Genomic DNA, 15,492 nt, shown 5'->3' with positions numbered 1-15,492 from the left:
GTTAAATTTTTAATAATAAAAGTAGTTTCCACTCTGAGAGTGTTGTCACTTAGCAGATTTATCCAAAAAGATCTTAAAACATTTTATAAAGCTGTTTAAGATGCTATTTTTCACATAGGAGAAGATTAAAACTCTGTTGTTTAGAGGTTGATGGGCTCCAGTGGGAATTCTCCAGGAGAGGTGTCGACAGGTTGCTGCTGATCCTGGGTTATTAAAAAAAAAGCCAAAAAGCAACATGAAAAACATTTTCCCCCTATTTTTTCTTTGATGTGTGGACAAAACCAAACATCATTTGATATTATTACTTGTCTTTGGTCCTGTTACTGGTGGCAGCAGCCCAGGTCCTGTCAGATGGGCTAGTGTTTTATTGTCCTGGTACCTGCAAACTGGTACTCAGTGTGCTCAGACAGGGGGGAGATAGATGGGCATAGGTGTTTAGTCATGCATTATGCATTATTTTGTATTTTCATGCATTATTTTGAAGTGATGACACACCCAATGGTCCCTTGTTCCAGCATGGAACATGTTGGACAAGGATATCCGTAGAGTGCCTCAAGGTGTTTCCAAGGAATAGCTTGTTTAGGTGCTCTATGCCAACGAGCTATTTATGCTGCTACTCCTTTATTTTAATGAATGCAGCAGTGCAAATCAAACTGATTTGTTCTTGTCCATAAAGTGGGTGGTGTGGCAGGAAAAAATTCATGAAAGGAAAAAAACCCACCTTCTTTCCATTGTCTTATTGGTCTTTTAGGTTTCAAGGTTTTTCTTCCACTTTGCAGTGTCCATTCATGGCAAAAAAAAAAAAAAGGAAAATGAGAATTTTCATGTAAACCCATGGCCTGAGAGAAGAGGCTTTAAGAAAAACAGCAACTACTAGGAAAGCAGATAAAATCCCAAGAGTTGGTAATGTGATAATAGTATCTCATATTTATTGAATGGAAAGCCTGTGACTCAGTGCTTTCACAGGACTGTAAATGTTCTTTTAATCTCTTATTTCTCTGGAGAGGCAGATAAATCTCAGGCTCAGGCAGGACACAGGGATTTACAGGATTGCAGGGGATGAAGCTGCTGCCCTGGCTCTCAGGCACATGTTCAGTGGGATTGGAGGGGATGTGGTGATGCAGGTTGTGCATCTCTCCAGCCTTTTCCAGCTGCTCTTGGTATGGCTTTCCTAGGCAGCACACACAGTGCAAGAGGAAAGGGCTGGATCTTTGAGCAGCTGATGGGGAAAACCTGGTGTACAGTGGGCAATGCTAATGATACTTTGCACATGACCAGCTTGAAGCAGCCCCTGGTGCTGCTGTGGTGCCCAAGTTTGGAGCAGTCAGGTCCAGCCACAGCCTGGAGTCTCAAGGCACAGCTTGGGAAAATGAGGTGAATGAGTAAAAGTGAGAAAATGGCAGGGAAAGGGGAGAGAGGAATGGGAGTCAAAGAGGCTGGGGGCAGGAGAGAGAAAGTAGAGTAGAGGAAGATGAAGGGAAAATTATTATTTGAGGGATATTAGGTGCAATCTGTGTTTTGATGGAGTTCAACCCTGTGGAAAGGGAGCTCAGTTTTATAACCTGTACCATGAGTTCTGCAGAAATAGAGTCTTAATGTGGAAAGTTCCTTTTCCTTTCTAACTTGAGAATCTTCTGTAGTATCTGCCAAACTGGAAGGTACTCTCTGAAATGACTGATTTTCATAGGAGGTGGCAGGAGGGCTTTGTGTTTTCCTGTGGGAGACACAAAGGCAATGTGCTGCAGAGATTTGGTTTTTACTTTTCTAGTGTGGATCATTTCACTGAGGTTTGTTAGGAAAAGGCAAAGCTTGGGCTGAGCCCAGCCCAGTGCTGAGTCTGGGAACTGGTGCACCACTACAGCTGCTTCTCAGGAATTGGGGAGGGAAATGTGGGTTCTTTCTTATGTCTTTCTGTAGTGGTCTGGATGCAGATGGACTTTCCTCTCTGTGCAGTTATTCCTGCCTAAGTGCAATCTGGAGCAGAGCTACTGGTTCTGTGATGGATACACCTTGGCCCAGCAACATGCAGATCTGGTCTCTGTTTTGGGCTGCTTTGCTCTAAGGCAGGTGGTTCTGTGGCATTTTTATGGCAGGAAGATGCTTTAAAGCCTTTGGCCTTGGAGCTGCAGAGGTGTGAAAACAACCACCCGTGGTAGATCTGAGATGAGCTGAACCCAGTCCAAAGGGAACAGGCACATCTGTGTGCACAAGCTGCAGCTCAGGCAGAGCTGTGGCATTGCTCTGTTAAACCTGGAAGGAGAGGCAGTTCTGAGAGCATTGGCATTGGGGACCATTGCTTTGTGCAGTGCATGCCTTGTGTTTGGGCTTACTGTGGCTGATCTGGTGCAAGATCTGACTGATGCTTTTTCCATGGTGAGAGTGTTGCTAATATCTGTCTCCTCTCTGGGTTGTCTAATATTTAATCATTCCATTCAGCTCACACTGTGAGATCACTGAACTGAGTCTTTTTTTTTGTGCTACCATAGAGTCATAGAATTACTTGAGTTGGACTTTACAGTAAAGATCACCTAGTTCTAACCTCCATGCCATGGGCAGGGACACCTTCCACTAGACCATGTTGCTCAAATTCCCATCCAGCCTGGCCTTGAACACCCCCATGGATGGGGTGTCCACAGCCTCTCTGGACAAGCTATTCCAGTGCCTCACCACCCTCTGGGTAAAGAACTTCCTGATAGCTAAATCTAATACCTAATGTCTACCTTCCCTCCTTCAGCTCAAGGCAATTTCCCCTTGCCCTATCACTACATGCCTTGGCAGGTTCTGGGTGGGGAAAGTTCACAAGAGTCTTCTGGGAAGATGGATTTATTGAAAGGTAGAGAAAACATGGCTATCTGTGCTTCACAGACCACTGCAACTCACTGAAATTGTTTCAGGCAGGACAAATATATTTTGGAAATAGCAATACTAGTGGAGTTTACGTTGCCATGGAACAGGATCCTTTGTCCTCTCCACCTTCCCATCCCACCAGTTGTCCAGCCAGCTGCAGGTGGGCTCAAAAAGCATAGTTCTCTAAGCCTGTCTGTGGTAGGAGAGGTTAAGTCAGGTCTTTCCCTGTAGCTAACAAGTGAATTAGTGATTGAAAGTCAGTGCTTCAGCTCACAGATGCTGAGTCTGCTGTGCCAGGGAAGCATTTCTGGAGGTGGATGCTCAGGTTGGGCACCCAAGCATTACACTGACAGCTATTCTCATTTATCCAGCAGATTTTCCTTAGTTTGAATATTCTTGTTTAACGTTTTGTTTGGTCCTCAAAGGCTTTTGCAGACATCATGATGCTTCAGATTCACTTCATTACTACTCAAAATTAATATTTGCATTGTAGTGACCTGAACTGCAAAACTGGCTGATTGAGCTCTATGAGCACAGAAGAAGGTACAGATCCCTGTTCCTGAAGCTTCCAATGCAATTTATTGTTTCACAGAGATTTTCAGAGTCACTTTATCTACACCACAAAAGCAGAATAAAATCAAGCAAACCCCTAGAAATTCCATTTGTATGGGGAGGATGCTCTGAAACCACCCAGAAACTGAGCACAGCTTTATAGCTCTTTTCATTTTAGCTGAGTCTAGTCTGAAAACAAAGGTCACCTTGGCACTTCTGGACTTTTGGAATCCAGATAGGAATATGGAGAGGGTCACCATCTCATTTAGATGTCCAACTGTGAGGTGCAACTCTTTTAAATAGAAAAAGGGAATATTTTTTTGGAGAGACATTAGAAGGAAAACTGACAGACAAAAAGATCTGTGAATAAAGCACCATTCAGACATCTCAAATTGGGCATCTGGAAATGGAGGCCCCTGAAATCTGTTGTCAACTTTGAAAATCCCATTTTTTTTCCCCCACCCCCCACTCCTGCCAGCTTTGAGAGTTTGAACTGTGTTCTTTTTATCACATTTGTCATTCCCTAGTAGTGAAGCTCTGGCATTCCAAATTTGGCTGACAGCTTTGTGGGTATGAGCCAAAATCAAGTTCAACTTGCACCTTTCTCTGCTGCACCCAGTGCTGTTCACAGTAGAGGCAGAAGCCTCAACTTGAGGGACTCCACTCTCATTCATTACAACAATTACTGTCTTCTCACTGATGCCAAAGTGAAGCTTGTTTTCTTTATCTTAATGTAGGTGGACAGGAACTGGTGAGGTGTACACAACAGGAGTGTTGAGAGAGAAAGTCTCATGTCTAAATTGTTTCTTCTTAGGCTATTCTTTCATCTTAAATGATATAAAGGTCATAAATCTCCTGGAAATCATGGAAAGTCAGTGCTGCAAAAGACTTAGAATGGTTCCAGGCAAGTTCAAGAGTTACTTGATAGAGGCTCAAGTCCAGCACTTCAAGGTTTGGTAATTTTAAATACATTTAAATGCACTTTAAAAGTAATTTAGATCTGTAAACTGGATGTATAGTTCAAGTTGGGAGAACTGGATTTTGGGGAAGGAGCAGAACTCAGAAATGAGCTCAAGGTAAGGTCCACTGGGCATGGTTCCTGTCTTTGTCCGTGCCCAACACTATGGAGGATGTAAATTGTGTGGGCCAGGATCCAAGTGTGCCAAGCACTCATGCTGGATGGAAACCCAACCTGTTGTCCAGGTTTTGAGGCAATGTTACAAACCTGTCCTTGGGCAAATCCACTGCTCCCCCGTTGCACTTCTTTAATCCAGTGTTTGGCAGAAGATGGCCTGAGGATATGTTTTGGGAAGGCTTAGGTCTGGTCTCTTTGACTGGAGGTAGCAGTGGCAATGTTTGTGCCCACAGTGCTGTTTGAATGTGCTGTCTCAAGTCCTCCTGCTCTAACCACTGAGATTTGGTGCAAACCTCAGGTTCTGCATTGATGGGTCAGTGCAGGAGCTGACCCCCATCTCTAGGAAGGATTTAGAAGTCCTTCCCACAGGCATATGAAAGCACAAAGTGTTTCAGACTGAATTTCTCTTGGTTGACTAACATGGTATTTCCCTAAAGTGTGGAGCAAAGGACTCCACTTCCTTTGAGCAAACCACGAGGGCTGCTATCACTTAATTATTCTGGTCCCATAATTACAGCCCTTCCTGAGCTCCCCTGTGGGGTAATTGGTTTTAAACCACATATCCAGTTGCTTGTTCAGAGGAAATCTTTTCATTTACAAATGCTTGAGATTTTTCCCTTCTATAGGTGTTTCTGTGTTAGCAACATAACTATATATATCCCTGATAGTTCTCTCACACATAAGATTTATTTTTTTTGGAGAGCAATATTTGTGATGTTACTTCATTCCCATTTACAGGCAGGTGGAATTAAAGTCTGATTTCTGGGCTTCTGATTGCAAATGCACAATGCATTTGAAGAGGCATCTGCATCTCTGAAGCTGAGATTTGCTGAATTATTGCCTTTTAGTGCCCAACTTTTACCAGTTTCAACCAGAATTGAACCAGAATTTGAATCCCAGAGATAACATTTATGTATTTCAGTTCAAACCTTATGAAACTGTGTGGATGCAGGTCCTGAAGTAACAGAGGCTTATAGTGTTTAGCTCAGGTATTATTAAGTTCTTTGTTGAAATGAAGCAGAAGTTGCTGATAAATTCTTTAAGTCTTTGTTTCTTCCAAGTGTATTCACTGAGCATCTTATAGAAAATGTTCCCGAGGTTGATTTTTGTGCCTTGTAGGGTAGGCACCTGCAGTTTCTGTTGGCCTGTCAAGGAACTGAAAGTTTGCACAGTTTTTTTTTTTTCTCAGAGGTCATTGGTGAAGATACAAAGAGACTTTATAAAACACATCTGAGCCGATGTGATAAGCAGGAAATGAGTGGTTACACAAGCAGTGGCCAATTTTGAATGGTAGAGAAGGAGATGATAAGCCACAATGTTGTAAATCACTGTCAGTGACTATAGGGGAGCAACACCTTCCCTTATTTTGGGATTTAACCATGTGCACAGGTTGTCCAAGGAACTGGACAATAAAGCAGCTTCTCTCCTGGTCTGGATTGCAATTGTACCCAGAACATTAGAGCTGATGAAGGTCGAGGAGATGTTTCTAAAATCATTGAATCACAGGATGGGTTGAAAGTCTTGGAAAGGACCTTGAAGGTCATCTGCCATGGGCAGACACACCTCTCACCAGCCTAGCTTGTTCCAAGCCCCATCCAACCTGGCCTGGAATACTCCCAGGGATGGAGCAGCCGCAGCTGCTCTGGGCAACCTGTGCCAGTGCCTCACTCTTTTTGCAATGAAGAATTTCTCCTTAATAAATATGACAAATCCATTGCATCAAATACATGTGGCAAGTCCTGCATTCTCCTGTGCTAAGCATTTCTTTTCTTTTCCTCCCTTCCCCAGCAATCAAAGAGAAATACATGGACTGGACGGAGTTTCTCATCCACGATCTGACTGGTGCCCGCACTGCTCCTGCGAATTTGCTGGAAGGTGTATGTATTAGATTGCAGTTTCTCTCTGATCTGGTGTGGCAGTGTGTGTGCTGCAGCAGTGTTTGCTCCCCACGTGTAGGACTGTGTGCTCCCAGTGTCTCTGTGCACCAGTGGGATCTGATCCAGCGCCGGCCAAAAGTCAGTGGCAATGTTGTCTTGAGTCTGCTCTGCTTCTGAGCCAGGGATGGGGAGTTTGTTTGCCCTTAAGCTGGAGGGTGGTGCTTAGACAGTTGGGTACTGAAAAAAAGGCTGAGTGGGGAAGGTGAATCCATAGGAAGGAGGACACAGTCCTTCAGTGTCCCATTATATCCATTAAACCGGTGGCCTGAGCTTTCAAATTATCCCTGCCCCATCCCTGGAAGTGTTCAAGCCCAGGTTGGATTGGGAAGTGAGAAACCTGGGCTAGTGGAAGGTGTCCTTGCCCATGGCAGAGGGTTGGAATTAGATGATCTTTAAGGTCCCTTCCAACCCAAACCATTCTATGATGCAGGTTGGAGAGAGGGTTTAGTAGCTTGATGAGGTTCACTGTCAGGTTTGTGTATGTATGGAAAGAGGTCCCCCAAGGACATTCCCTCCATCTAAACCCAGCAGGCACATTTAGCAGGGGAGTTGGGTGAGATGGCCTCAATCACTGGTGGTCAGAAGAGCAGAAGTGTCTGTGTTTTAGAAGGACCCATGTGGCCACGAGTCCAGTCTGTGCAGTGTATTCACAGGGTGACTTGCACCTGGGGGAGCCTCTGTGTGCTTTGACATCCTGGACAAAAATCCCACAGATTCACCTTGAAACTGTGGGAGCAGGACACCTCTATTGGGGCCTGCCCTGCTCTCATGTGATGCTGTGAGGACGTTTGGAGAGGAGACAGATGGTGCTGCAGGAGATCATTCTCTCTGCCCCTCTGTATTTAGGCTTATAGCGAAGGCATACAGGTGGTTTGCCTTTGTGTAAGTGCTCATGTTGGCTTTTTGGAAGTCAGTTTGCACCCAGGCAGCATTTTTGATCCTTTTGTCCCTGATCACTGCCACCAGCCACAGCTGCATTGTTTTCCCCATGCCTATGCAGTATGAGGTGCCTGGCAGGGAGCATTAATAGTGGACCATGAGGATCATTTTTCCCCTCAATCTGAGAGATGAACAGCCCTTGCACACCCAGAATATTCCATGTCCTCAGTCCTGCTACATCCCTGTTCCTGGACCACTCCCAGGTGGCATATGCCAAAAGCTGATGGTGTATGCCAAACCTCTCCATTCCCTTTCCTTAGGCAGAGAGAAGAGGCAGCCCCAGGCAGAAATGCAGAGAGAGAAAACATTGTGTTGTCTTGTAACTGTTTCTGACCCTTTCCTAGTGTTCTCTGAGATATATGTGCTCAGTGCTGTCTGTGTCATGCAATGTATGCTGGCCCCTGTCGACAGATTTGCTGTTTGTGAGTGCTGCAGATTGTTGTGATTCTGCTAAAGCAATATGTAGTGCTACTTCTTGAATCTTTTTAATTTTTTTACATGCTAGATATGCATATAGAGAGTAAATGTTACTATTTCATGCAAGCTGATTATTAATCTTAGCCATTCAGTTCTCATGGGGTAAGTGACAACCCATTGGCTTAAAATTTAGCACACAAATCAGAGCAGCAATATTCACTCTGATACAGCCAGGGATTTATTCTAATGAGTTAAATCATTGCACCATCATTTCCTATTAAAGAATGTTTTGTTGCAATAAAGCAGTTGTATGAGAGGGGGAAAAAACCACATTAAAGTGGATTTCTATTATATTATTAAATTCTGACACTGTGTTTTGCCATGAAATAATATTTGAAGAGATGATACATGTGCTGTAGGTTCCACTGCAGAAATGTGGCTTATAATGGCAAATTTACTGTTCTGAGAAGTAGCTGTGAATCATAAAGCTGGTTAAAACTGTACATGTGATAAGGGTTCAATTAATTTAATTAGATTTTTTGCCATATTCTCATTTTGTTGCCTGCATTTTTTGATTGAGGGATTGGTGAGAACTGGCACAAGTTGCCCAGGGAGGCTGTGGATGCCCCAACCTGTGCCAGTTCATTCCAGGTTGGATGAAACCTTGAGCAATCTGCTTTGGTGCCCAGGGCAGGGGGTTGGGACTAGATGATCTGTAAGGTCCATTCCAACCCCTAAATTCTATAATTTTATGACCCTATGAAAATCAGTTGTATCTCAACATTTGGAATGTTTTCAAAATCCTGTAGGAAATGAAACTTTCTGAAAAATAAGGTTTTCTCCTCTCTTTTTCTTTGGAGCCACCTCTAGAAAGAACCATCCTGGACTGACTCTGATTTACAGAATTAATACTTTTTAAAAGACTGTGAAAGGTTTATATTGTTTAATTAAGTAAAAAAGAGACAAACACACAGGAAAAAAAACAAACCTCCTTATTTTTAATATATTTTGCCTTTGCTTAGCATCTCCTTTGGGGACCGATGCATCCACGTCTTGGGGTCATTTCAATACTCCTCTTAAAGATCTGGAATTGAGACACTGTGTAAGAATTCAAACTTGAATTTAATAAAAAGTAACAAATCTAAGCATTATGTTAGGGGAAAGCTTGAGAACACAGCGATGCTCACAATCACAGACCAAAAAAGCTGAGCCCCAAAGGTGTCATTCTGCGAAGCATCTCATGGTTCTTTAATGCCTGTGCTTGGCAGCTTTGCAGGTGTAAAGTTAAGCACATGTGTAAATGGCTGCAAAACTGGGAACACAGAAAATACTATGTCTAAGCAAATAACCTCAGTGCTGGGATTTCTTGGGCATGGTGGCTTGACCCAACAAATCCTGTGTGCCTTGGGCTTTGATCATAAGACCACTTAAGCTGGTGGGAACCTGCTGTTGGCTTTGAGCTTTGAAATAACCACCACAGACTCTTTCATCCATGGCTGTGGGGTAGAATTTGCTCTCTGTGCCAGTAGGAATGAGATTTGGTGGAAAAGATCAGCACACAGAATGAAATTTCCGGGTCATGCCCAAGGTAGTTGTGTTTTAGGTAAATGTTAGGGTCCAGTCCTGTGATTGGTTCTTGTCAGCTGCAATCAATGAGAATTTGGTTTGAAATCCTCTAGTCTAACTGGGCTTTGAGTTGCTCAGGAGCATCCTGAGTGGATGTGCTTACTAAGCTGTTCCACCTTTTATTATTTCTTTTTTTTTGTTGTTGTTGTTGATGATGTCGGTTGAGAAATTAGCACAACTGTTGTTTTCTGTTTTACTTCTGAATTTGCACTTGGAAGACATTGGGTAAAATAGAAGAAGAACAGACTGTTTGCTGATCGCTTGGATGATGGTGTGAAAAACAAAAATAATCTTCTGCTGTCATCTGTTTCCTTGAGAAGTCTTCAAATAAAGTTTAAAATAAGGAGTTTTGCTTCTATTCAAACAGCCTCTGCGAGGAAAAAACCCTGTAGACCTCATTACAGTTGATTCCTTAATAGAGCTGCAGGATTCCCAGAATCCCTTTCAGTACTGGATAGTTAGTGTGGTTGAAAATGTTGGAGGAAGATTACGCCTTCGCTATGTGGGATTGGAGGAGACTGAATCCTATGACCAGTGGTTGTTTTACTTGGATTGCAGACTTCGACCAGTCGGTTGGTGTCAAGAGAATAAATACAGAATGGACCCACCTGCAGGTAAAGATATCCAAATAGCTCCTCAAGAAGATAGTAAAATACCCTCCTAAAAATATGATCTCCCTTTTTGGTATTTACTGATGTTTTGAGATAGTTGTGCAACCCATTTCTTCTTCTCCAGCATTCACATTGCTTTGTCAGTGGTTTCTATCTAGGGCACAAATGGCATCTAATTTGGGTCCAAAGTGGGTCAGGTAAACTGTATTAAATGTACATTGGGTCTTTCAGATTTAAGACCACAGATATTTTTCCTGCATTTTTTCCAAGGGAGAGAAGTCTTTAAAAGTCTGCCAGACCACATTCAACACCAGGGGATTACAACTTAGAGAAGCAGCTCTTTAGGGTTCAGTTTAGTGTTCAGAGGTGCTTGAATGGAGAAGGATTGGGACTGCAGGTAAGCCAGTCTGGGATGAGAAATTGATCCACCTTTTCCTGTGTAGATGAACAACTTGTCCAGGTCTGAGCCTCATTTTCCTTGTCCTGTGAGTGAAGTGTTTCCATGAGTGTCAAGTGGTAGCAGACAGGTAACCCTCCTTTGGAGAGGTATTTCTGGGGTGGCTTCTGTCTATCACACCTGATTTGGAGAGTTCACCCCCATCCATGCAGTTGTTGTGTTCACAACTTTGTCTGGGACTTGGGTCTCCAATGCTTTTCAGAAATGTGTGTTTTTCTTCACTAATAGGTAGGAATCAATGTTCCCTAGCACTTCTAAATTAGGTGGGAATGCTGGAGAGCATGAATAGCACTTACTCTGTTACTTTACAGAGTATTTGTGTTGCAGAGAAACACTTTTTCATTGACTGATTTTGAACTCTCTTGGCCTAGATAGGCTTGGTGAATCAATAGAGAAATGGCCCAAAGGAGATTTGTGTTTCCTCTTTGTTTATCCAGTTGTGCTCTTTCCTCCTTTTATCCAGTTGTGCTTCCTCCTCTATGGATTTCCATCCCCCACTTCTTTTTCTTTTTCTCTTTTTCAATTATCTTGTCTTTAAACTTGGTATTGGACTCTGTGTTTGCTGAAGTTGCATTTCTTTGAAACCAGCACATCCTCTCTCCATGGTTTTTAAAATTTCTTTTTCTTGTTCTCATCTCTCTTCACCTGCAATCTGTTTCTTCTCCTTGACATTTCTCTGGTCATTCACTTTTTAGTGGACATTGTTATTAATTAATTCAATGCCCAGATCTTCTTCCTGACATCCATTGACTTAAATAGGTTGTCATGACTTTACATCTCCTAAAGTTGAGTCTCCTAGGTGTTTGGTGAGAAAAGAGCCTTTGGGTCTGAACACATTTTCTCACAAATCCTCTCCTGAATGCTGCCCCCAAGGATCTTTCTTGGATTCCCCACTTCTGGTCTATGCAGTTGTCAGACTTTGCACTCCCTCTGCTCTGAGGGAGTACTCAGTCACAAAGGGGAGTCTGTTGTTTCCAGAGGCAGAAATGCTGGTTGTTCCACTTCTGGTATTGTGGGCAATATCAGCCATTTGATGACCACTTAACATCAACATGTTCATGAAGCAATGGATGAATAAAGCCCATGAGATGTTAACTCGGAGGAAGAAGAGAGAAAAAACCATAAGTGACAGGTCTTGGGGGATCTGTTTCAAATTAAAAAGGAATCTGCAAAAGGAATCTTGAAGCAAGCAGGCAGGGAAGCAGTAGTGAGTTGTCAGGAATGAGCTTCTGGCAATAGAGAGCTCTAAAGAAACTCAGGGATGAAGCTACTAAACCCCAAACTGTCCAAGAATGCAGGTTCCTAAGGACCTAAGGCCAGGAGACTGTGCCAGGGACACATCCTTGCCTGCTCACCTGCTTCCCAATGTCTTCTACAGTAAATAGGATTTGGACTAGCAAGACCATTGTTGTGTGAAAGACCTAGTGTGGATGTTCTTAGGAAAGAGAGTCTGTGGGGAGTATGTTGGATTTTACACATCAGGGATTGGATTCACCTGTTGTAGTGTAGACATCAAAAGACAGTTCAGCATGAGCAATTGCTTTCTTTTTAGTGATGGATGGAGAAAAGGAGATGCCTAAGACAGGTCTAACGTAGGTAAAATGAAATGACATCTTCATGAGCCTATTTTTTTTCACTCAGGGGTTGAAATCAGTGAACACAGACCTGGTTGTCTAATGTTTGAACATCTGAAGCCAGTTAAGGTGACTCCATGATTGATAGAAGGAACAGCCTTAGACTGTATATCAAAGTAGTTATGAATCTCCTCTGAAGAGATGCTGAGGACAGGCAGCCCCTCCCAAATCAGGCTGTGTGTTCCCTTGCTGTCACACAAGGATGTTCAGTCACACATCAGTTCTCTAGGCTATGACAGTGTTTTGCCTACCCATGACTTGGATGCTGCAGATGCACCTTCAGCTTTATTTCCTTTTGTGTCTGGGCTGTGATTTTTCCCTGCTGATCCACCTCTGGGATCTGCCAGGTTGGGTTTCACCTTGCACAGCAGTTTGAGGTCAGTCTTTCAAGATACAGAGCATCTCAGATAAAGGAGATCCCATGGATCTAAACATCTACAGCATTTTGGATGGAGAGGTCTCTTTCCTGAAGCCATCACATCCAACCACCCACTTAATGTGCCATGAGGATGTGCAAGAGGGTCCCTGCCCATGGCAGGGGGCTGGAACTAAATGATCTTTAAGGTCCCTTCCAACCCAAACCATTCTATGACTCCATGAAATACCATCCTGGCTGTCTTCTCCAAATGGCAACTTGCAGGGACTCTGTATGTCTAGTGAACTCTTTTAACTGAAGCAAAGGGATCATAGCTTATTTTTTCCTTCAGATGTATATCTGAATCTAAAATAATCCTCCTTGCTAGTGCAAATTGGCACAGGCTGCTTCACACAGGGCCACTGATGGTCTTAACTCAGCTGTTTATGCAGGTTGAGATCATCTCATTATGTAACTTTCAAGCTAAAGACAAATTGGCAGAGATTTTAATTGCTCACTCCTTGTTAACCTTAACACAAATTGACACAGTGCACTTTGCTCAATTACCTGCAACCAGAGCAGTTAAATAAAATGCTTTATGCTCTTTTAACTGTGCAATTCAGTGTCCATGTACTCCCCAGCATAAGTGAGCCACCACTAATTAACTGTGCATATGATATTCCTTGCTGGCCATTGAAACCAGTGGAGTTGAAGTCTTGAATTTTGTTGACATTGTTTAAAGAGGTTGCTGCTTGTTTTCACTGCTTTGAGGCAAAGTTGTCCAAAATTTGGCCAAAGTTGTCCAAAATGCCATTTTCTTCTTTCCTGTGCTTCACTGACATCATGATAGAAAATGAGGGTCTGTTTGCAGCAGGGAAGCATCAGACAGAGATTTCCTAAACTCTTGACTTTTTATGAGTTGAAAAAATAGGCTGATGCAACATGGGGCAAAATCATACTGTGTTGAGTCTTTCCCTCTTTGGCTTCTTTTAAACCAAAAAGAAAGAAACAATGTGAGTTGTCCCTGTGCTTCAAGCTGATCAGAGCTCCAGCAAGAAAGAGAGAAGTAGAGCAGCCAGGCTATAAAATAATGAACAATTAGCTAAAGAGTGCACTTCTTAACACTTGTGACCACTGCCCAGGCTGTAAACAGACTGGAAGTCTGTATTCCCATTAGTAGCCAGACAGCTGAGGAATTAGAAATCCTGCCCCCTGAAAGGTTAACATTTCCCTTTAAGTGTGTTTAAATTCATATGCATATCCTTGATGTCTGTTCTGAAGTAGAGAGATTTGATATAGTGGAAGTATAAATACATCCACTTCCAGTGAGTGATTCTGCAAATCCTGTTTTGATAAGGTCTTAAATCTGTTGAGTTCAGAGCATAAAATTCTCTTGTAACATCAGTGCTAGGTGGAAACAGTGCTTGCCAGTTCCTGGGTTTATACATGTTTTTTATTTCCTCCTTCGGAATTGTAAGATACAGCAGTAAATCTTCGCCTGCTAGTAAATATTATGTGGCTATTCAATGTACAGAATTTAAATGCAAATGGAGCCAAATTGAACTGTGATGTGTGTGAAGCCAAACTGGCAGAAGAAAAGCTCCACACTGTTCACTCTATATCAAGGTTCAAGTTTATTATTGAGTAACTGCTCATTTCCATTTTAATAATTATTGCAATCTATCTACCTATCTTGTCTCTTAAAGACCTTGGTATGAATGTGCTGCAATAACTTGTTATGTGCAAGATAACAATATGTTTTCTAGGGCAGAAGTAAATCCAATATAATGTTCTTCATCACGGTATTGTTTCCTTTGATGATTCATAGGCATTTCACTGCACTGAACCATAAAGGGCTTGTTAATAGAATGATTTAATAATACTAAACCTGTGTAAAGAAACTCACTGAAAGCAATGTGAAGCTGCATAAAGATGTTGCCTTGAAGTATAATGATGAAAATCCAGAAGTGGAAGTCTTTGAACTGGTGTGATGCTCTGGTTTGAGTGTGGCACCAACCAGTGGTACCACATGGGTCTGGGTAGAAATTTAGCTGAAATGTTTCTTCCCATACCTTCTCCTCACCCACCCAACACCTGCAAGTAAAACACCCAACAAATCACTTTCTACTGAACAGGAGCCTTGGTAAAGAGAATTCTTGTTCTGTTCAAATCTAACTAATATTGGCTGAAGACCTGAGGCTCCTCAAGCTGCAAAACATCAGGTGTTTTGAGAACTGAAAATCAAAGAATTTTCTGTTTTCCAGTAATGAGATAATACAATCCTCATGTCTTCAGCATGTTTTCTGGGTTTCACTCCAGGGAATAAACCACAATCTTCCTCCAGCATGCCCCTGCTAGTTGCTTTTGTGCTGAATTTACCCATTGCTGTACAGCTTGGAATATACACACTGTTCATTTCACTTGTCCATTTGTATGATACAGGAACTTGAGTCTTTCAAAAATGTTTCATGCCCAAACAGTCACCTCTTGGTTTTGTTTTTATTGTTGTTGCTTTAGATATCTATTCTCTGAAGACTATATCTGAGTGGAAATGCGCTCTGGAAAAATCCCTTACTGATGCAGCAAATTTTCCTCTTCCAATGGAAGTGTTCAAGGTAAAAGATACACATTTTTCCTTCACTCATGGAACTTGTGATGGATAAATATCATGCAATGTTTAGCAGCTTATGTTAAATGTTTTCAGGAAGGGCCTTTGCTCTGATACAAATCCATGAGAGGTCACAAGTGGGATGTTTGTGTAGAACACATTTTTAGGTGTGGATTTTCCATTCCTAGAAATGATTTCTTGGTCAGTGTTTTCTAGGAGCTGGAGGTGATCAGCAGTGATTCTCCAACATTGTTTTTCATGTGTCTCACTCTGTTAGACCTGTGCAAAAACCTTGTATACAACTGTGAAGTTGTAAGTCTATGAAAATGAAAGTTGACACAAACTGGACAGATTTCTGTGAGCTTTGTGCCAAA

General features: G+C 42.4%; 1 protein-coding gene across 1 annotated transcript in view; it reads left to right on the top strand.

Annotated features, from left to right (window-relative positions):
• SFMBT2 (Scm-like with four mbt domains 2) overlaps positions 1–15,492 on the top strand; it is an 85,893-nt gene that overhangs the window by 25,619 nt on the left and 44,782 nt on the right. The window contains exons 4-6 of the mRNA XM_009078434.1: positions 6,323–6,411; positions 9,821–10,067; positions 15,028–15,125. Of these exons, the coding sequence (XP_009076682.1) occupies positions 6,323–6,411; positions 9,821–10,067; positions 15,028–15,125 (434 nt within the window). The remainder of the gene's footprint in view (positions 1–6,322; positions 6,412–9,820; positions 10,068–15,027; positions 15,126–15,492) is intronic.

This window comes from Acanthisitta chloris, unplaced genomic scaffold, assembly GCF_000695815.1.
Source record: "Acanthisitta chloris isolate BGI_N310 unplaced genomic scaffold, ASM69581v1 scaffold9297, whole genome shotgun sequence".
NCBI classification, from domain to species: domain Eukaryota; kingdom Metazoa; phylum Chordata; class Aves; order Passeriformes; family Acanthisittidae; genus Acanthisitta; species Acanthisitta chloris.
Note: the sequence above shows the minus strand (reverse complement) of the source record. Positions and strands in the feature narration are given on the sequence as shown.